At 45.5% G+C, this 21,827-nt stretch overlaps 1 protein-coding gene across 1 annotated transcript; it reads right to left on the minus strand.

The window, feature by feature from the left end:
• Nucleotides 1-16,670: 16,670 nt before the first annotated feature.
• Nucleotides 16,671-21,528, minus strand: SERPINE1 (serpin family E member 1). Its single transcript, XM_044282799.1, has 9 exons — nt 21,404-21,528; nt 19,965-20,209; nt 19,385-19,630; nt 19,095-19,289; nt 18,807-19,005; nt 18,496-18,596; nt 18,307-18,393; nt 17,795-17,878; nt 16,671-16,965 (listed from the first exon to the last, which is right to left on the minus strand). Exons 1-9 carry the CDS (start codon nt 21,418-21,420, stop codon nt 16,928-16,930), a joined length of 1,212 nt encoding a protein of 403 aa, XP_044138734.1. The 5' UTR covers nt 21,421-21,528; the 3' UTR covers nt 16,671-16,927.
• Between the last annotated feature and the right edge of the window lie 299 nt (nt 21,529-21,827).

The raw sequence follows: 21,827 nt of genomic DNA on the forward strand, positions 1-21,827 counted from the left end.
GAATTTATTCCAGATGCAACGTTTCGGCTGCGTGTTAGCCTTTTTCAAGCATGCAAGTCTAATGCAGGTGGAACGCATCGAGCTGCCGAGGTCGTCACTTCCGGTGCCGAACCCTCGTGGAACGCATTTGCGTTCCAAAACGGCACTTCCGGTTGGGTGACATCCGGATGCAGGTGCCAGTCACATGTGGACCGCATTTGCGTTCCAGCCCGACTCTTCCGGTAGTGTAAGAGCCAGAATCAACAGTGCGCTCTGTTCCTAATATAATGCCACTATATTTGTACAAAGGGTCGGCGTTGGGCGCACTATGTGGGGGAGAAATAACAATGGTATTCCACGGCGCTCAGTCCGGATTGGAAGCTCCAATACTGTATAGCGCGCATGCGCAATAACGTTTAGTGCATATATCTGCGATGTGTCTAAGTGCAGAATAAAGGGCTGGGAAATGGGAGTGGGCGTATGCGCAATGGAATAAGCCTGCCTATATGCATATAATGAGTATAGTGTGCCCCGCCAATGCGCAGAAATCGGACACTGCGTGTGCCCCAGCCACCTGCAAAATGGATTTTGACTGTGTCACGGGGCTCCATCCCTATGTGACACTCACATAATGCACCAACATAAACAGGTTCATTTCCTTGGATACTGTTGCATGATCAATACGTATAGACAGATGCTGTGGTCTGACATGACATGGCGTGTACTCAATTCTATATATTAAGGCGATTTCTGTAAGACTACATATTCTATGGGTTTCTTACCCTACCCACGTATAATGGTGAAGTAAATTTGGGGGGGTGAACATGTGAAGAGTCCATAAGTCCCAGTGCAAGTGTATCAGGGAAAGAACCTAAAAGATAAAAACAAAAGTTAAGCGCAAAGAAATCCGATGGTGCTTATACACCAAAAAAAGTAAATACATGTAATGTAGAGAAAGGGGGTTATTGCAAAGTCAATGTTCAAGTGTCCAACTCATCTATCCACTTGAGTTCACACCTTTTCAAAAGTTTTTCTCGGTCGCCACCTCTTCTTTGCCTCGGTATGTGGTCTATAATACGAAAACGTAATTGGCTGATATTGTGTTTGGCCTCCAAGAAATGCCTTGGAACAGGTTGTTCCACATTCTTTTTCCTGGTGGTGTATTTGTGTTTCGTAATCCGTTCCCTGCATTCCATAGTAGTTTCTCCTACATAGAGGAGGCCACATGGACACTGTAGGGTGTAGATGACATATGACGACTGACAGGTTAGAAAGTGTCTGATCTCGTACTGTTTACCTGTTCTGGGATGAGAGAAATGTGGGCCTTTCATCATGGCATTATAGTTGCTGCAATTGAGACATGGGTAGCAACCCTTCTTCTGGGGTGCCAAAAAGGTCTGCGTCAGACCCCCTAGGGGACCTATATCAGATTTCACAAATACATTTTTTAGGTTTTTTGGTCCCTTGAAGTGTCACAACCAGACAGCTGAGAAGCTCTGACAGAGGCCTTTCAGAACCTCCTCCTTGAGTTTCTTTGTTGTGGTGTTCAGTTCCTCATCTCGTTAGCCTCTCTCAGCTGTCATGTAGTTGGACTGATTGCATCCTTTTAAATTCCTCCCCATAATGCATTACTGGGCGGCTTATACTACTTCCTGGAGTGTGTGTGCATGCTGATCCTATTTCCCAGTCTGCTACTAAGTTAAGTGCTGTACATTTATCTGTTATTTTCTGTTTGCTGGATCCCAGGTGACCCTGACTCCCTCCGTGTCTGGAGTAGGGAGCCGGTGGTCGTGTCCCCTCACTATTGTAGGGTGTTCAGGGGTTATATAGTCAAGGTACGTGGATATGCAACCATCCACCTCTGGGATCTTTGCATAGGCTGAGCAGCCAGGGAAAGTCTCAGGTCTTGTGCAGGGGTCTCCCTTTTGGTTCCTTAGCTTTGGATCCACTCAGTCATATATGCATGTTGCTTTGTCTTGTTTCCTGTACACCGTCCGTGACATGAAGGCCATGATCTTAGGCTCCTTTAATGTGTCTATATCTGGATGGCCTCTACGAATGATATCCCAATTTTCACGTATGATCTGTCTGATCTTGTTGCTATGGTGCCCATAGGTGCTAACAAAGGGTATTTTGGATATATCTTTCTTGCGGGTGCTGGTTAGTAGCTGTTCTCTCGGTATTTTCGAAATGTCCTTTTCATGTTCATTCAACAGCGGAGCCGGATATCCTCTGGCAAGAAATTTGTTTTTCATGTCTTTCATTCTGTGTGTGCAGAGTGTTTCCTCACCGACTATCGGTCTTACTCTCATAAGTTGCGATCGAGGTAATGTGTTCACCATACTCCTCGGGTGGTAACTCTCAAATCACAATAGATTGTTTCTATCCGTTGTTTTAGTGAAGAGATCCGTAGTTAGAATATTCTCGTCGGTTTTGCACACTGAAACATCAAGGAATTAAAGTTCCGAATATGAATGCACCACAGTGAATTGAAGATCTGGATCCGATTCATTGAGTTCTTTCAAGAACTCTTGTAAGCGTAGGGTCTTGCCATTCCAGATTGCAAACATGTCATCAATATACCGCCACCAACATTGTACGTGTGGAAATTTTGCGGATTTATACACCACCTCCTCTTCAAACTGATTCATGAAAATATTTGCGTAAGTGGGCGCTACGTTTGACCCCATAGCGGTCCCCCGTCGCGGTTTATAGAAGTCATTGCCGAATAGGAAATAATTCTCTGTCAGGACAAGCCTGAGTAGATTCAGGAGAAATTCATTCAAATGGGAGGAAAAGTCAGATTTCAGCAACATATTATTAACGGCATATATGCCCTTGGTGTGTGATATCGATGTGTAAAGACTCACAACATCGAAGGAGACTAAGATCGCTGTAGAGGTGATTTTCAGTTCCTGTAAATGAGCGTGATTGTGTGGCGAATCGTCTCAGCATTTTGTCTAGGAAAGTCGCCATTGGTGTGAACAGGGAGTCGTTTCCTGACACAATCGGGCGTCCTGGTGGGTTCTGTAGCTGTTTATGTATCTTCGGTAAGCAGTATATGACTGGAGTGACTGGGTTAGTCACTCGCAGATACTCAAATAGATCTTGATCGATCACATTATTGGTCACTGCCTCAGTAAGTAATTTGTTTATCTCATCCATGATCTTGAATTTTGGGTCTCCTGTTAGTGGTTCATATACTTCCGTGTTTGTTAGTTGACGTCTTAATTCAGCTATATAATCAGTTGTGTTCTGAACCACTACTGCTCCACCTTTGTCTGCCGTTTTTATTATAATGGCATTATTTCTCTTCAGATTGTGAATAGCTTTTTCTTCCTCCTTTGTTATGTTCCTATGGAGCCTCTCGTATGTGTTGTTGTTACGCAAATTTTGTATTTGTCTTGTGACCACATCTATGTATGTTTCCACACTATGATCAGTTGTTGGTGGCGTGAAGGAGCTCCTATTTCTTAACCCACATTCTCTCAATGTAACCCCATTCGTTTGTATAGTTTCTCTAGTGCGTGCGCGATCGTCTGATCGGGCTTTATTAGCAAAAAATGCTTTGAGTCTTAATAGACGGAAAAAAAAATTAAGTTCAATATCAGTGGTGAACCAGTAAATTTTGGGATCAGGAATAAAAGACATACCTTTATTCAGGATTGCTGTCTCACTGGGTGTCAGGGAGCATGATGATATATTAACGACTAAGTTGTCCTCTACTGTCTCGCGGGGTATCTTCGGAATGGTGGTTTCCTTGTTTGTGCAGATGGTCCCATTGCGTCTCTTGTGTTTCCGTCCTCCTCTTCTCCAGGGGCGGTTCCTGTTGGTTGTCCGGTCTTGTGTCCTGAGCCTAAAAAAGGAACTGCATCCGATGAATCCGAATCTGCTGTTGCGGGACTTCCGCCTTTTCTTCCCATTCTCCTTTGTCTTCTCCTTGGTGCCTGGTCTCTGTGTTGCATTGATAGATGTTCCCGCATTGATAGTCCTCCGCATCGCGATGCCATTTCTGTCTCTTTGTTTCCTCCGCTTCTGTACGGTGTCGATTGAGGTGAATCTGGATGCGTTCTTTATCAGTATTGAGTTCACTCTCTGATAATTTGGCTGATAGTTGACTCTCAAATTCCGAGATCTTTAACTTGCAGTTGGTAATCTCCTCTTGTAGAAATTCAATATTCAGTAGTATTAACCTCCTCCCGTCACACTAACGCCGAAAGGCGTCAATGCTGCGGCGCTCCCAGGTCACACTAACGCCAATAGGCGTCATCTCGCGAGACGCGAGATTTCCTGTGAACGCGCGCACACAGGCGCGCGCGCTCACAGGAACGGAAGGTAAGCGAGTGGATCTCCAGCCTGCCAGCGGCGATCGCTCGCTGGCAGGCTGGAGATCCGAATTTTTTAACCCCTAACAGGTATATTAGACGCTGTTTTCATAACAGCGTCTAATATACCTCCTACCTGGTCCTCTGGTGGTCCCTTTTGTTAGGATCGACCACCAGAGGACTCAGGTAGGTCAGTACAGTCGCACCAAACACCACACTACACCCCCCCCCCCCGTCACTTATTAACCCCTTATAAACCCCTGATCACCCATGATCACCCCATATAAACTCCCTGATCACCCCCCTGTCATTGATCACCGCCCTGTCATTGATCACCCCCCTGTCAGGCTCCGTTCAGACGTCCGTATGATTTTTACGGATCCACGGATACATGGATCGGATCCGCAAAAAGCATACGGACGTCTGAATGGAGCCTTACAGGGGGGTGATCAATGACAGGCGGGTGATCACCCATATACACTCCCTGATCACCCCCTGTCATTGATCACTCCCCTGTAAGGCTCCATTCAGACGTCCGCATGCGTTTTGTGGATCCGATCCATGTATCCATGGATCCGTAAAAAATCATGCGCATGTCTGATTGGAGCCTTACAGGGGGGGTGATCAGTGACAGGGGGGTGATCACCCTGATTACCCTGATCACCCCCTGTCATTGATAACCCCCCTGTAAGGATCCATTCAGACGTCCGCATGCGTTCTGTGGATCCGATCCATGTATCCATGGATCCGTAAAAAATCATGCGGATGTCTGAATGGAGCCTTACAGGGGGGGTGATCAGTGACAGGGGGGTGATCACCCTGATCACCCCTGTCATTGATAACCCCCCTGTAAGGCTCCATTCAGACGTCCGCATGCGTTTTGTGGATCCGATCCATGTATCCATGGATCCGTAAAAAATCATGCGGATGTCTGAATGGAGCCTTACAGGGGGGGTGATCAGTGACAGGGGGGTGATTACCCTGATCACCCCCTGTCATTGATAACCCCCCTGTAAGGCTCCATTCAGACGTCCGCATGCGTTTTGTGGATCCGATCCATGTATCCATGGATCCGTAAAAAATCATGCGGATGTCTCAATGAAGCCTTACAGGGGGGGTGATCAGTGACAGGGGGGTGATTACCCTGATCACCCCCTGTCATTGATAACCCCCCTGTAAGGCTCCATTCAGACGTCCGCATGCGTTTTGTGGATCCGATACATGTATCCATGGATCTGTAAAAAATCATGCGGATGTCTGAATGGAGCCTTACAGGGGGGGTGATCAGTGACAGGGGGGTGATCACCCTGATTACCCTGATCACCCCCTGTCATTGATAACCCCCCTGTAAGGCTCCATTCAGACGTCCGCATGCGTTCTGTGGATCCGATACATGTATCCATGGATCCGTAAAAAATCATGCGGATGTCTGAATGGAGCCTTACAGGGGGGGTGATCAGTGACAGGGGGGTGATCACCCTGATCACCCCTGTCATTGATAACCCCCCTGTAAGGCTCCATTCAGACGTCCGCATGCGTTTTGTGGATCCGATCCATGTATCCATGGATCCGTAAAAAATCATGCGGATGTCTGAATGGAGCCTTACAGGGGGGGTGATCAGTGACAGGGGGGTGATTACCCTGATCACCCCCTGTCATTGATAACCCCCCTGTAAGGCTCCATTCAGACGTCCGCATGCGTTTTGTGGATCCGATCCATGTATCCATGGATCCGTAAAAAATCATGCGGATGTCTCAATGAAGCCTTACAGGGGGGGTGATCAGTGACAGGGGGGTGATTACCCTGATCACCCCCTGTCATTGATAACCCCCCTGTAAGGCTCCATTCAGACGTCCGCATGCGTTTTGTGGATCCGATACATGTATCCATGGATCCGTAAAAAATCATGCGGATGTCTGAATGGAGCCTTACAGGGGGGGTGATCAGTGACAGGGGGGTGATCAGGGAGTCTATATGGGTGATCACCCCCCTGTCATTGATCACCCCCCTGTCATTGATCACCCCCCCCCCCCCCCCTTGGTAAGGCTCCATTCAGACATTTTTTTTGGCACAAGTTAGCGTAAATTTTTTGTTTGTTTTTGTTTTTGTTTTTTCTTACTAAGTCTCATATTCCACTAACTTGTGTCAAAAAATAAAATCTCACATGAACTCGCCATACCCCTCACGGAATCCAAATGCGTAAACATTTTTAGACATTTATATTCCAGACTTCTTCTCACGCTTTAGGGCCCCTAAAAAGCCAGGGCAGTATAAATACCCCACATGTGACCCCATTTTGGAAAGAAGACACCCCAAGGTATTCCGTGAGGGGCATATTGAGTCCATGAAAGATTGAAATTTTTGTCCTAAGTTAGCGGAAAGTGAGACTTTGTGAGAAAAAAACAAAAAAAAATCAATATCCGCTAACTTATGCAAAAAAAAAAAAAATTCTAGGAACTCGCCATGCCCCTCATTGAATACCTTGGGGTGTCTTCTTTCCAAAGTGGGGTCACATGTGGGGTATTTATACTGCCCTGGCTTTTTAGGGGCCCGAAAGTGTGAGAAGAAGTCTGGGATCCAAATGTCTAAAAATGCCCTCCTAAAAGGAATTTGGGCCCCTTTGCGCATCTAGGCTGCAAAAAAGTGTCACACATCTGGTATCGCCGTACTCAGGAGAAGCTGGGGAATGTGTTTTGGGGGTGTCATTTTACATATACCCATGCTGGGTGAGAAAAATATCTTGGTCAAATGCCAACTTTGTATAAAAAAATGGGAAAAGTTGTCTTTTGCCAAGATATTTCTCTCACCCAGCATGGGTATATGTAAAATGACACCCCAAAACACATTGCCCAACTTCTCCTGAGTACGGCGATACCAGATGTGTCACACTTTTTTGATGCCAAGGTGGGCAAAGGGGCGCATATTCCAAAGTGCACCTTTCGGATTTTACCGGCCATTTTTTACACATTTTGATTGCAAGGTACTTCTTACACATTTGGGCCCCTAAATTGCCAGGGCAGTATAACTACGCCACAAGTGACCCCATTTTGGAAAGAAGACACCCCAAGGTATTCCGTGAGGGGCATGGCGAGTTCCTAGAATTTTTTATTTTTTGTCGCAAGTTAGTGGAATATGAGACTTTGTAAGGAAAAAAGATAAAAAAAAAAAAATCATCATTTTCCGCTAACTTGTGACAAAAAATAAAAAATTCTAGGAACTCGCCATGCCCCTCACGGAATACCTTGGGGTGTCTTCTTTCCAAAATGGGGTCACTTGTGGGGTAGTTATACTGCCCTGGCAATTTAGGGGCCCAAATGTGTGAGAAGTACTTTGCAATCAAAATGTGTAAAAAATGGCCTGCAAAATCTGAAAGGTGCACTTTGGAATATGTGCCCCTTTGCCCACCTTGGCAGCAAAAAAGTGTCACACATCTGGTATCGCCGTACTCAGGAGAAGTTGGGGAATGTGTTTTGGGGTGTCATTTTACATATACCCATGCTGGGTGAGAGAAATATCTTGGCAAAAGACAACTTTTCCCATTTTTTTATACAAAGTTGGCATTTGACCAAGATATTTTTCTCACCCAGCATGGGTATATGTAAAATGACACCCCAAAACACATTCCCCAACTTCTCCTGAGTACGGCGATACCAGATGTGTGACACTTTTTTGCTGCCAAGGTGGGCAAAGGGGCACATATTCCAAAGTGCACCTTTTGGATTTCACCGGTCATTTTTTACACATTTTGATTGCAAAGTTCTTCTCACACATTTGGGCCCCTAAATTGCCAGGGCAGTATAACTACGCCACAAGTGACCCCATTTTGGAAAGAAGACACCCCAAGGTATTCCGTGAGGGGCATGGCAAGTTTTTAGAATTTTTTATTTTTTGTCGCAAGTTAGTGGAATATGAGACTTTGTAAGAAAAAATAAAAAAAATAAAATCATCATCATTTTCCGCTAACTTGTGACAAAAAATAAAAAGTTCTATGAACTCACTATGCCCATCAGCGAATACCTTAGGGTGTCTACTTTCCGAAATGGGGTCATTTGTGGGGGTTTTCTACTGTTTGGGCATTGTAGAACCTCAGGAAACATGACAGGTGCTCAGAAAGTCAGAGCTGTTTCAAAAAGCGGAAATTCACATTTTTGTACCATAGTTTGCAAATGCTATAACTTTTACCCAAACCATTTTTTTTTTGCCCAAACATTTTTTTTTTATCAAAGACATGTAGAACAATAAATTTGGCGAAAAATGTATATATGGATGTCGTTTTTTTTGCAAAATTTTACAGCTGAAAGTGAAAAATGTCATTTTTTTGCAAAAAAATCGTTAAATTTCGATTAATAACAAAAAAAGTAAAAATGTCAGCGGCAATGAAATACCACCAAATGAAAGCTCTATTAGTGAGAAGAAAAGGAGGTAAAATTCATTTGGGTGGTAAGTTGCATGACCGAGCAATAAACCGCTAAAGTTGTGGAGTGCCGATTTGTAAAAAAGGGCCTGGTCACTAGGGGGGTATAAACCTGTGGTCCTTAAGTGGTTAAGTCCAGGGAACATAGTGCGCCCAACGCCGACCCTTTGTACAAATATAGTGGCATTATATTATGAACAGAGCGCACTGTTGATTCTGGCTCTTACACTACCTGAAGAGTCGGGTGTTGGAACGCAAATGCGGTCCACATGTGACTGGCACCTGCATCCGGATGTCACCCAACCGGAAGTGCCGTTTTGGAACGCAAATGCGTTCCACGAGGGTTCGGCACCGGAAGTGACGACCTCGGCAGCTTGTTGCTGGAACGCAGATGCGTTCCACCTGCATTAGACTTCCCTAGGCGTCCCTCATGGCGTTACCAATGGCTCCAACACTACAGGCTACCTGCCCAACCTCACCTGCACATTATGGATAAGGTATGTTATCCCAAACTGCTGATGACAATGAAGTTAATTGTATCACAGGTCACTCCCCCTCACATGTTTTTGTATGTGGGTATTTAATCCCCACCTTCTGATGTATATGCATGCTTGAAAAAGGCTAACACACAGCCGAAACGTTGCATCTGGAATAAATTCCACTTTTTGCACCCTTTGGGCGTGCTGTCTCCATTTTTTTATTTTTCTGGATACCTATGAGTTTATTGTTGGACGCTCTCCTCCTTAAGAGCATCTGCGGAGCTTCAAGTGAACCCACTGTGCCACGTGTCCTACCTCCTCTAAGGGTGTTGTCTAAGTGAACCCCTTGATCTTCACAGTACCCCTGATGGTGGGGTTAGACTTTCCAGAGGGGAACACCAGGTCACTACCTCTTGAGGAGGATAGGCACACGAGGGATCTGGTCCAGGAGGTACCTGAGCGAGGCAATAGAGAGGTACAGGAGTTGTCAGCAGGCTGAGTCGTAACCAGGAGCAACAGTGCAGGACTAATGGATGAGGCAGAAGCAAAGTCAGACAGGCAGTAGGTCAGGGCAGGTGGCACAGGTACAGGTCAGGCAATCCGGGTCGGCAACAGGAGAGCCAAGACAGGCAGGCAGGGATCAAACAGGTAGCAGAGTCCAGAAATACAAGTACAAGTCAGGCCCACAAGCAGACATCAGGAACCTTACCAGGACCTTGAAACTGAGGCATCTGGGAAGGGGGCTGAGCCACTTATATATGTGCAGGAGGGCTAGGATTGGTCAGCAAGGTCCCATGACCTAACCTATAAAGCACAGGAAGTGACATGCGCCGGCCCTTATGGAAGTGCTGCCGGAAACAAGCAGCAAGCATGCTGTGGCCAGGGCTGAAAGGAAACACTAGCAGCAGATCACCGCTGAACACGGCGCCCGGGACCGCGGCGGTAAGCAGGGGAACATCGGCGCACAGCAGCTGCTGTTACACTGAGCGAAGGAGGATGCTCAACAGACAGGATCCATTTTTTGAGGGTTATTGTTCTGACGGATCAGAGGAAGGGCAAAATAATCAGTGACATCAACACAAGCTTACTGCTGACTAGAGATGGCCTTGCGGTTCGCCCGATGGTCATTTCGCAGCGAACTTTGCTATTTCGCCAAACGGGCAAACATACGGAGATGTCCGCCGATGCCATATTCTATTACATTGTGAAGAACTTTGACCCATGACACATCCATCAGGTGGTATAGGACAGCCAATTGAGACATTTCAGCACATGGACACACCCCCTACCTTATAAATAAACCCGATCTGGCCGCCATTTTACATTCAGTCTTTTGCCAGTGTAGGGAGAGGTTGCTGTGTGGAGCAGGGACAGACTGTTAGGGACACAAATCGCTAGCTAATAGGGCCACAAAAGTCCTTTAAAGGACTGGTATAGGTGTGCTATCTATATGTGTGATACACAGAGGGGTGCGATATACTTATAATATACTTTCTAACATAGAATTATATTATAGTGCATTTGTATTGTGCAGCAGTTGTGTGCGGTTCTGCTGAGATACCGCAGCTACACAGAGGGACAAACGCTATTGGAACAAATAATTTCTACTGGTGTGATATACCAGTTGTCCCCCCAAAAACTGATTGAAGCAGGGGTGCTATATACCAATAATATACTTTCTATATAGTGCATTTGTTTGCGGTTTTGCTGCGTTACCGCAGCTACGGATAGTGACAAATGACATTGGAACAAATACCAGTTGCCCCCCCCCAAAAAAAACTGATTGAGGCAGGGGTGTGATATACCTTCTTCCACAAATACTGCTCTTCTACAGGGACTTTTGTCACAGGGTCATTTTGAAAATGACAGGCAGAGGAAGAGGCAGGCCATTCCGCAGGGGTGGTAGGGGTTGGGCAGGTGCACCAGGCAAGAGCCTACTGTAAGTATGAAGTTGCAGAAGGTGCGTGTGATTACATCAAAGGACACACCAGAGTTGGTTGAGTGGCTCACTCAGCCTTCCGCTTCTGCACCCTCCTCATCCTCTCTATCTGCACCCTCTTCACTCTCTGCTGTGTCCACCCCCAAAGACACCACCACCATTTCTCCTCCGCTCGAGTCAGAGGAATTATTTTCTCATTCATTCCAAGACTTTACCGATGCGTAGCCATTCTTGGCATCGGATCAGGAAGAGGAGGTATCAACGGCCGCCACCCAGCTGTGGCTGCCTACTCCGAGATCTCTAATGTCAGTGGTGGTGAAGGTGACGATGATGACATGTCGATGGACGTCACGTGGGTGCCCACAAGAGAGGAAGAAGAGTGGAGTTCAGAGGGAGAGACGGAGCAGCAGATAGAAAGGAGAAGGAGAAAAAGAAGGCAGAACTCGCAGTGCACAGGAGGCAAAAAGCAGACTGCTAATATATCTGGAACGAGCCATCCACCATGCACGGTCACATCTGGTGCTCCCAGGATGCCGGCACATGGCTCCGCGGTGTGGGCTTTTTTTAAAGTGTCCGCTGCTGACAATAGTGTTGCCATCTGCAGCCTGTGCTGTCAATGCATTAGTCGCGGTAAGCCAAACACTCACCTAGGGACAACCGCCTTAAGAAGGCACCTGGCCTCTCATCACCGAGCCCAGTAGTAGCAACACCGTCAGAACCCACAAAGCCACACTCCCGGCTCTCACCGTCCTGCCTCTTCTCCTTCTCTCTCCTTCCAGTTGTCCTCCTCCCCTCCTTCCATCGTGCTGTCATCGCTTTCATCTGGCAAAAGGCAGGCTTCCATGGCCCAAATGTTCAAGCGAAAAAAGATGATGACGCCGGATAATCCTCTTCCCCAACGGCTGACCGCTGGCTTGTTGGAACTGCTAGCCCGCCAACTACTGCCATATAAATTGGTGGACTCTGAGGCATTTAGAAAATTAGTGGCCATAGGAACACCACAATGGAAGGTCCCCGGAAGGAAATATTTCTCCCAGAAGGGTATCCCGGAGCTATATGGCCACGTTCAGTGGCAAGTGAATGTATCTGGCACACAGTGTCAGTGCCAAGATACATATAACCAGAGACATGTGGTCTAGCAAACATGGGCAGGGAAGGTACATTTTACTGCCCACTGGGTGAACTTTCTGATGTCCGTCAAGCATGCAACCTGTGTGGATTTGGTGTTACCACCACGGATTGCATGCAGGCCTGCCTCTTCTTCTCCTACTCCGTCCTCCGTCTCCTCCTCGGCTGACTCCTCCTTTTCCACTGCTGCCGCCTCTTCTGCTGGGCCCCCAAGCTCCCCAGAACCTATTCGACGTGCCAGGTGAGCCGTTGCAATGCTGTGCTGCAGCTGTTGTGCCTGGAAGCCAAGAGCTACACCGGTCCTGCACTGCTTTCAGCTTTGCGGTCATTGGCCAAGCCCTCTTAATTTGACAGTTGGTAAAGTGGTGTGCGACAACAGTGCCAATCTGCTGAGCGCGCTGAAACAGGGCAAAATGACACACTACCTGAATTTAGTCGTGCAGCGATTCGTTACCAAATACCCTGTCCAGGACGTCTTGTGGCAGGGCAGGAAAATCTCTGGCCATTTTAGAAGATCTTACATGGCCATGGATCGCCTTGCTGACGTTCAGCGGCGACACCACCTGCCCGTCAGACGTCTGATTTGTGCCTGCCTGACGCAATGGAACTCCACCTTGTATATGCTTGATAGGCTGCTCCAGCAGAAACGTGCCGTTAACGACTACCAGGACAGGTTCTGGGGAGCTTGTTTTTTTTCCACCGTGCCAGTGGCTGCTCATGCGTGACTCATGCAGACTTCTGCGACCATTTAATGAGATCACCAAACTGGTCAGTCGCAGCCAGGGCGCCTTCAGTGACATTGTACGCCATCAGTGACACTTTACAACTTCTTTCTGGAGCGTGCATTGTGTCGTGTCATTGATCAACCCGTCGAGGAGTAGACACAGCAAGATGAAGTTGCAATGCTGGATGAATTCCCGTGGGGGGCTACTTCATCTGAGACAAGTCAACAGGAGTCTGAAGAGGAGTCAGAGGAGGATGGTGCCGGGGCGGAGGAGGAGCAAGAAGAGTATGCTTTAAACATTTCTGGGATCCCTGGTGTTGTCCGTGGCTGGGGGAGGAGACCGAGGACGACATTATCCTGGACGATAAGCAGGAGCCAGGCCACTACACCGCTTTCAGTTTAGTACAAATGCGGGCCTTCATGCTCCAATATTTGAAGAGGGACCCCCTTATAAACGGCAAGGGCCAGTACTAGGTGGCAACGTACTTAGACCCCCGATACAAACACAAAATGGCGGACATGTTACCAGCATCACAGAGGGCTGTCAGAATGCAGCACTTCCAGGCCTTGCTGCGAGAAATGCTGCATTCTGCTTTTGCGGGCGCTGGCAGAGGAATTTCCACTCACAGAGAAACAGTTGCGGGTACCAATCCAACAGCGCATGCAAGAAGAGGGCGGTTTGAAGATGTATTGGTCACTTCGGATATGAGATCATTTTTGCACCCAACCCATCGACAGCCGCCCTTTGGATCCAGTCTCAGGGAACGCCTAGACCGACAGGTGTCCAGCTACATCGGGTTAATGGCCAATGTGGACGCTCTGAGAATGGAGGAACCCTTGGACTACTGGGTGTGCAGGCTTGACATGTGGCCAGAGCTGGTACAATTTGCCATGGAACTCTTTGCTTGCCCCTCGTCCAGTGTCCTGTCCGAAAGGACATTCAGCGCAGCAGGGGGGATCGTGACCAATAAGCGCACTCGCCTAGCTCATGATAGTGTGGACTACCTCACATTTCTAAAAATTAATGAGGCAAGGATCTCGGAGGAATTCAACAGCTGTAACAACCACATTTAATTGAATTTCCTCATGACAGCCCACAAATATCCGCCACCACCCAGAACAAATATTGGTCCCTGTCTTAGGTAAATACAGTGACATAAAAGTTATTTTCTGTCAGTTAAATGCCTAATGTTTTGGGCCTCAGAGGAATTCAACCCCTGTGATGACCACATGTTTCAACTATTATCATTAGGGTTTTTTCAAGAGGGGGGGGATTTCATTAGCCATGTTTTTAATCCAATTTTATATTTTTATTTATTTTAAACATATGTATTTGACCTGTATTTGTACTGGCCTTCAGTAAAATTGATTTCCATTGACTGTCTAATACACCTCCACCCACATACTTACTTGTTCTTTTATGTACGCTGAATGCATAATTTTTGGGGCCTATAGTACACTGACCTGCTGTAAAATTGATATCCGATGACCATGTAATCTACCTTTAGCCACTTACTTGTTCTTTTATGTACGCTGAATGCATATTTTTGGGGGCCTGTAGTAAACTGGACTGCTGGAAAATTGATATCCAATGACCGTGTTATCTACCTCCAGCCACATACCTACTTGTTCTTTTATGTACGCTGAATGCATAATTGTTGCAGCCTCGGAGGAATTCAACACCAGTGACAACTACGTGTTATCAAATTTCAACTATTATCATTAGGTTTTTTTTCAAGAGGGGGGATTTCGTTAGCTGTGTTTTTAATCCAATTTCATATATTTTTTTTTTTTAAACATATGTATTTGACCTGTATTTGTACTGGCCTACAGTAAAATTTTTAGCCATTGACCGTGTAATATACCTCGAGCCACATAATCAGAATTTCTTTTGTCAGGTGAATGCCTAGTTTTTAAGGCCCGTACTCCCGTGGCCTAAAATAAAAATATTCTAGGCTCCAGCAGGGTACATTTCAGAGAATTTCCCTTTAAGACGCCAAAAAATGTCCCCTGATTAAGATACATATTTTTTGTTGGCATTTTTGCCATTGATCCCCCCTCTGGTATGTCACTGTCCATGTTGTGGGACTATTTGTACACTTCTACTAAGTATTTGGTGGCTGCAAATATGAGCTAAAAGTTTTTTAGGTTCCCCTGCCATTAAAGTGAATGGGGCCCGCCACGAAATGCGGTTTGCGAACATTTGATCGCGTTCGCGCACCATCCCGGCCGATGTTTGTCCATAACTACTGCTGACTCCCTCTCCACTCTGTCCGGGGGGCTCCTCTTGTATAAGCGTTTAATAGAACAGGTTCTGATAACATCTATGTGGAATCAGATGATGGCTGTGTAAAAAGAATGCGCTTCTTCTTGGCGCTAACATCGATCTGTAAGGCTAAGTTCACACTTGAGTTATTTTGTCAGTTTTGGCCCCGTAACTGCCCAAATAAGTGAAGTGTGCAGTGATTCCAAGAGCGATGCCTGTCATCTGCATGTCATACTGACTGACGATATTATTTCACTACCACATGCGTGTTACTGCAAGGCACAGTGTTCTACACCAGTATACAGGCTCTCTGCAGCCAGGAAATAGACGTTTTTTTTAACGAGATTTGTTACAAATAAATTCGGATCGAAACAAATCTTTTTGGAAATTTGGCGGACCGGCCGAATTGAATTTTTGAGAAATTCGCTCATCTCTAATTATGAGGTATTTTATGCAGAATGATGGGAAAAACATGATTTTATTTTAGCACAAGGAGCAACATAAGAACATGTGAAAGATGTCAGAGGGTCTGAAGACTTTCTGAATACACTGTGCATCCCATTGGACAGGAGGAGTCCCGTCTACATCACCCTTGCCCTGACAACCACGCAGCATGTTTACCCGGACATCTACAGACCCCAAGCCAAGAAGGCCTGGGTATGGTGGCAGCTCTGACCCAACATGTGGAAGGACAGCATTGTCATTAAAGAGGAGCTGTCCCCTCTTCTTCTCCTGACATGTCTGTTTTTGTAACTACTTGCATCCGCCATGTAATAATAATTCTGGAGCATCTATTCTTATGACTCTATGTTGTGTTATTCCTTTATTATCCCTGCTAGAAGTTATGATTGAATTGCTAGCAAGTTGCAATGAAGGTCCAGCTGGGGGGAGGGTTAGTGTCTCGCTGACATCACTGATTGTGCAGGGACAAACACCCTACAGATAACACCCAGATAGTCCTTTATTGCAAACTTCCAGCAATTCGTTCCTATCTTTCAGTAGGAATAATAGAGGAAAAGGACAACATAGAAGATGCTTCAGCATTGTTATCATACAGGGAATGCGAGGAGTTACTACAACAGAGATGACTGGAGAGGTGACAGGTTGTCTTTAAACCCGTGTAGAGTGACCGCACGTGCTGGACCACTACTCTGATGATGTCATCAGCACCAGGATTGGTCCAGTATCAGTGAAATGGGGCAGTGTCAGTCTGCCTGACTGATGTTCTCACCATGTTCCTTTATGGGATATTGACCTAATCATAGATTTCTGTGCTGATGATGGAGGTCTATGAAGGCCTACAGAGCTTACCTACGCAGATGCACCCAGCTTTCCCAGGAACAGACATAGAATATATATAGAATCTAGCATCCAGGATGTATGGGAATTTATAATAAACATCAGACGAATCAGGATAATATATAAATAAATAGCTTTATTAAATAGAAATTCCATATAAAATGTCATATAATCCATAATACATCTGTAGCTTGCAATCCTTGCATTCATCCCATACATCTCCCATATTGCGCTCATTCATACTACCCGTGTCGCCCTCATCCACCCCCCTCCCTAGTAGTCTAGGCGAGCCGCTGCGCCTCATTTGGCTGGGGCATTATACTGGATGTCTCCTGGTGAGGTACTTGGTATGGCCACTAGGTGGCGCTGTGTTTCAGGGCTCCATGACTTGTCCAATAAATAGCAGTGAACCTGGAAGAGAAAGAGCGAAGGATGGTGAGTGACACTTAGGTAAAGCACAGCAATGCTGCTCACATGCGTGACAATGCCTAACCCTAAGGATGAAGCCGTGTGAAGCATTTATCAGTTCCCCAGGAGACATGAGGCACCATATGCCTCAGCAGAATCTCTAAGCTATGTTGAATTTATGATCTTCCTCTGACAATGCCTGACCGGCTCCCTTTGCATGGAGATGGCATGTTCTTTACATGGTTCTTTACAAACGTATACAAATATACTGCAGGTGGTTGGCTTCTGAAATTGGCCTCTTTCAGGGCTCGATCTCGTGGGTCTAGTTTACCATAATGCTTGCCTTTTTAGTACTGTAGGCTTAAAGGGGTTTCCAGGACTTATATATGTAGGGCCTGAGCTTAGGAACCGCAATGGGTGCAGAGAAAGGCCTTTGGAGTCATCATCACCCCCATCGCTGTTACAAGACATAAGGGGCTTTTTGGGACTTTTTAAGGATACATCATCAAGATCTTAGTCTGGGAAAACCCATTTTAAAGTCTTGGGACAGCAATGGGGGTAACGATGACCCCAAATATCTTTCCCTGGAATCATCGCAGTTTCTAATGAGTTTTTCCATGAGATATGGAAAAAAAAGTCATCTTACAGGGGGCATAAGGAATACCTAAGGTTTTCTACTTATTTATAGGGATATAGTTTTTTTTGCCCAAATGGCCGTATCTTGAAGCGATGCACAAAATGCTTATACTTCCACGCCTATATTTTCTGCCACCAGCACTTCTGCTAAAAAGAATTCCCAAAGAACTATTCTTGCATATATATGAGGCCTTACCTGTTGGATTGTGTCTGATGATGAACAAAAATGAGCGATCCATGATGACCTCGAGAGGGGCCATTCTGGCCAGGAGTATTGCAGCTGTGAAAAGTAAAATATGATATAATCTTTTGTCCACTCCTATGTTGTACATATACAGGTAGTCTAAAATGCTGGGTCACCCTTGGTAAACCTATGTTAGATTAACAGACTTGTGGGTGGGAAGCAGTAGAGATGTAGGACTGCCCATACTGAATATCTCTTCCAGGGAATGGTCTCCTAAATGCTTATGTTATAGAAGAGCTGCTTCTACACCTAGGAGAGCACTATCTAAACATGACTTCTGGAATAAGTCCCGTGGTATCTTCATTGTTGCCCGCCCTCAAGTCTTGCAATATGAGCAAAGAAGAATCAAGACAAAGCCTATATTGTTCTTGAGCTTCTTGAGGTCTCTCAACCATGTGCCCATCAATATTGGACTCTTCTGTGTATGCCCTTATAACTTCTTACAAGAAGAGGCAATTTCTTACCTGTTGCAGATGATGCTTTTGTTCCGCTCTCCGTCACCTCGACCTTGACTTTCTGGAATGCTTCTGATACATAGAGGGGTTTTTCAGCTGCAAAAAGAAAATTATTTGAATGAAAATGATGGCAAACAAATCTAGAAAATATCCAAGTAAATTGGACATTACACTTGCCTAAGGGTGGTCAGTACTTACTTGACAAGCGGCTGAAGTCAGCTTTTTCTGACGAAAACATGTCTGTGACTCCAAGACGTTGAAGAGGACTTTTTAGGTTGACTTCACTTGTCAGAGAGAACCTAAGAACAGACAAAAGAACATGATTTTATATAAATGCTAGAAAAGGTAATCATTGAAACACCCATACTTTGCCAACCAAACTAAGATCTAAGTATGGTCCAAACCAGAATGTTCCTGACATCTACTAGTCATTATGGCCACAATTGTAGCATTTGCCAAAGAACATAATTTTTTTTTTTTTTTTTTGAATTGTCTGAAATTTTACTTACTTGGGCAAAACTAAAAGACGTGTTGATCTCCTCATACTGTTCTTCCATTCGATGATGAGTTTGGGAGTCAGGATGTCTGTGATGGTGGACAGTGGCACCCCTTTCTCATAAGGAGCTGCTATTAACATGCTGATCTCATCTCCTTCATAGGGCAGCTCAATTACATCATAATACACTCCCTCTGGGGTTTCCAGTTCACCTGTGGAGACAGTATCCATTTTAAACTTGTTGACTTACTGCAAGTTTTTTATGGTTATACATAATACAATGAAAATTGGAGGCACTTACTGTAGTTGTACTTGGCAGTGTTTTCCATCATTTGCACTTGCACCTGAGAACCATCAGGTCGGTAGAAGGGCCTCTCGTGAGTGTCTTTTTCTGGAAATGGAAGGACCCATTTCCCATCAAAGTGCACAGCACTGAGCAGGACTAGACGAGTAAGGGCAGGGATGGAGTTACTGCCCAATAAGTCCTGGATCATACCTGAGGAGAAGAAAGGAGTCGCAATGAATGATTGTTCAGAAGAAAGAAAAGATGATGATATGTAGTCATCCATTGGGTATCATTCGCCTTCTCACCATCTGTTTGGTTCTCCACCCATTGGTTCAAGATGTCCTTGGCTTGTGATGGGTCTGTGAAGTTGACTTGGGTCACATGTCGTCTGTAGGTAGAGTGAAACCTCTGAAGGAAACCTGGGGTCAACTCAAGATCCCGCTGAACAAAAAGTCCATCTGCTACGTGAACAGATTTAGTGTCTTCACCGGAGGCAAGCGAGCCACAGATCTCCTCCCTCAGTTTACGGAGAGCTGCAGACACAGTCCGCTCTGGAAGAAATAATCATCATAAGTCTACAGGGAGAAGCTAGAGGAAGTAGTGATGGAGATCTGATATAATATGAACATTTCTGGAGGAGGTATTGATGGGGATCTGAATATGTGACCACTACTAATGGCAGCCAGGGCTCATTGGGCTTTCGGCTTAGATTTCCAGACGCTATGAATGACACATACCCTATGTAAGTGTCAGTTTTCACAGCATTTCTGAAACTCTGTTCATCAATGGAAACTAATCTATGAGTTACGTAAGTATTCTTCCAGCACCTCCCATTTCACAAGTCTTATCTATATATGATATAGTGCCCATGTCAAATGATCTTACCTAAGTATCCATAATTAAGGACCTTCCGCAGTTGTGCCATGGTCTTTCCAGCTGTCCCATATTGTAAAATGTTTAAAGCTGAGGATACCCCATAGGGCGAGAAACCTAAATTTTTATCCTTGTTCTCCTGTAGGACCTCTTTGAATAAGTTCACCCCGAAGCTTGCTTCTTTCTCGGCCACGTGGGTCAAAGATTTAGGATGGAAACCTTGTACGGTCCATGAAATCAGGACAAGTAGAAGCAGCCTGAGGAAGGTAGAGAGAAAGGTCAATAAGCATCCAATGCTCGGCCATACATTCAGGTGGTACTGCAAAAGGTCCTACTTCTAAATATTATAAGGTACAATGCCCTGATTACAGTTTATAGCCTATAATATTAGCTCTTCTTGTAATATTTTGATGCTCCATTACTCAATCCCGTCTCCATATTACTGAGTGTTTATTTTTGAGCATGGCATATGAGTATAGCAGGAATGGCCAACCTGAGGCTCTCCAGCTGTTGCTAAACTACAACTTCCATCATGCCCGGACAGTCTACATCTATCAGCCTACAGCAGGGCATAGTGGGAGTTGTAGTTTTACAACAGCTGGAGAGCCACAGGTTGGCCATGCCTGGAGTATAGCCTAAAATTTTAATTGGCCCTGAACATGCCCCCATTACCATCCCCTTCATCAGAATCTTCAGAATGATGATTATTGAGGCCAAGTCTCAAATCAAAAAAGTGGTTTGGAGTCCCATAGACACAGTTAGTATATGGGGGCACTATAGAAATTTAAGTTTGCTATGGTTCCTTTGGTACCCTTGCCCCATACTATGGGAACCATACCAAAATTTCATGATATTCGACCATAACCATTAAAGCTACTTGTAAATATTACGAGGTACCCAGCCCTGAATATTTCAATGCCCCATTACCCAAACCTATCTCCATGTTACTGGGTGCTAATTTCTGGGCAAGGCATACGAGTATAGCCTAAAATTACAATTGGCCTCAAACATGCCCCCATTACCACCCCCTTCATAAGAATCTTCAGAATGGTGATTATTGCAACCAAGTCTCCAATAAAAAAAAGGAGGTTGACCCATAGACACATCTAGCAAACTTTGGTACATGCTACAATATCTCTTTGTGTACCAGATATTTGACCATACCCTTTAAAGCTGACTTCCACTTGTAACATTCTATTGTATAAATCTACAAACATTTTGAAAAACTTCACGTTCCTTACTTTTTACTTTCTTACACTCCAGTCACATCCAAAGCTGCATCGGCCCCTGAAAGCAGACTACTATGTCTTATCTACACATTGCTGTCAAACATGCATCATAAGATTTCACCTCTAAAAGTGTGCCGTAGCTGTCATCTAAGTAGCTTTGGATGTGAATGGAGAATACAGTGGAAAGTAAGTAACAGTTGAGACCAGCTTGTGCCCACTTACCTTGTGTTGAAAGCCATTCTTCTGTTAGGTAGCGTTCTGTGATGTGAGGCTCCCTGGTAGTATACTCACAGCCGTACAGTATCAGCAAGCTGCTGTGTGTGAGTCTGACGCAGCCTGGACTTTATATACAGTCCAGGCGCCCCCGGGAAGGGGGGGGGGGGGCGTTTCCTAATACAGGAGGACACCTCATGCTCAGTCTAGCAGTCCCAGATGTGAATAATAGCAGCAGCCTGCGGTGTGGGATTGTTCCTTCTGACATATTTAGCGATCTGTCAGTGAGTGTGATGTCACCCGCAGACATCTTTAGCTGCATGAGCTATTCTTACTGCCAGGCCGTTACTGGAAGGCATGGAGAACAGTATATACGGGGAATCTGTCGCCACGATAAAACCCGCAGGAAGCAGAATGCAGCAGGAGATAGGCG

The sequence above is a fragment of the Bufo gargarizans genome, chromosome 2 (assembly GCF_014858855.1).
Source record: "Bufo gargarizans isolate SCDJY-AF-19 chromosome 2, ASM1485885v1, whole genome shotgun sequence".
In the NCBI taxonomy this organism is placed as follows: domain Eukaryota; kingdom Metazoa; phylum Chordata; class Amphibia; order Anura; family Bufonidae; genus Bufo; species Bufo gargarizans.

Coding starts and splice junctions, on each gene's coding strand:
- SERPINE1 (XM_044282799.1), bottom strand. Junction 19,006..19,094: donor CACTGCCAAGTACAACTACA/GTAAGTGCCTCC, acceptor CTGTCTCCACAG/GTGAACTGGAAACCCCAGAG. Junction 18,597..18,806: donor CGTCTTTTAGTTTTGCCCAA/GTAAGTAAAATT, acceptor GTCTGTTCTTAG/GTTCTCTCTGACAAGTGAAG.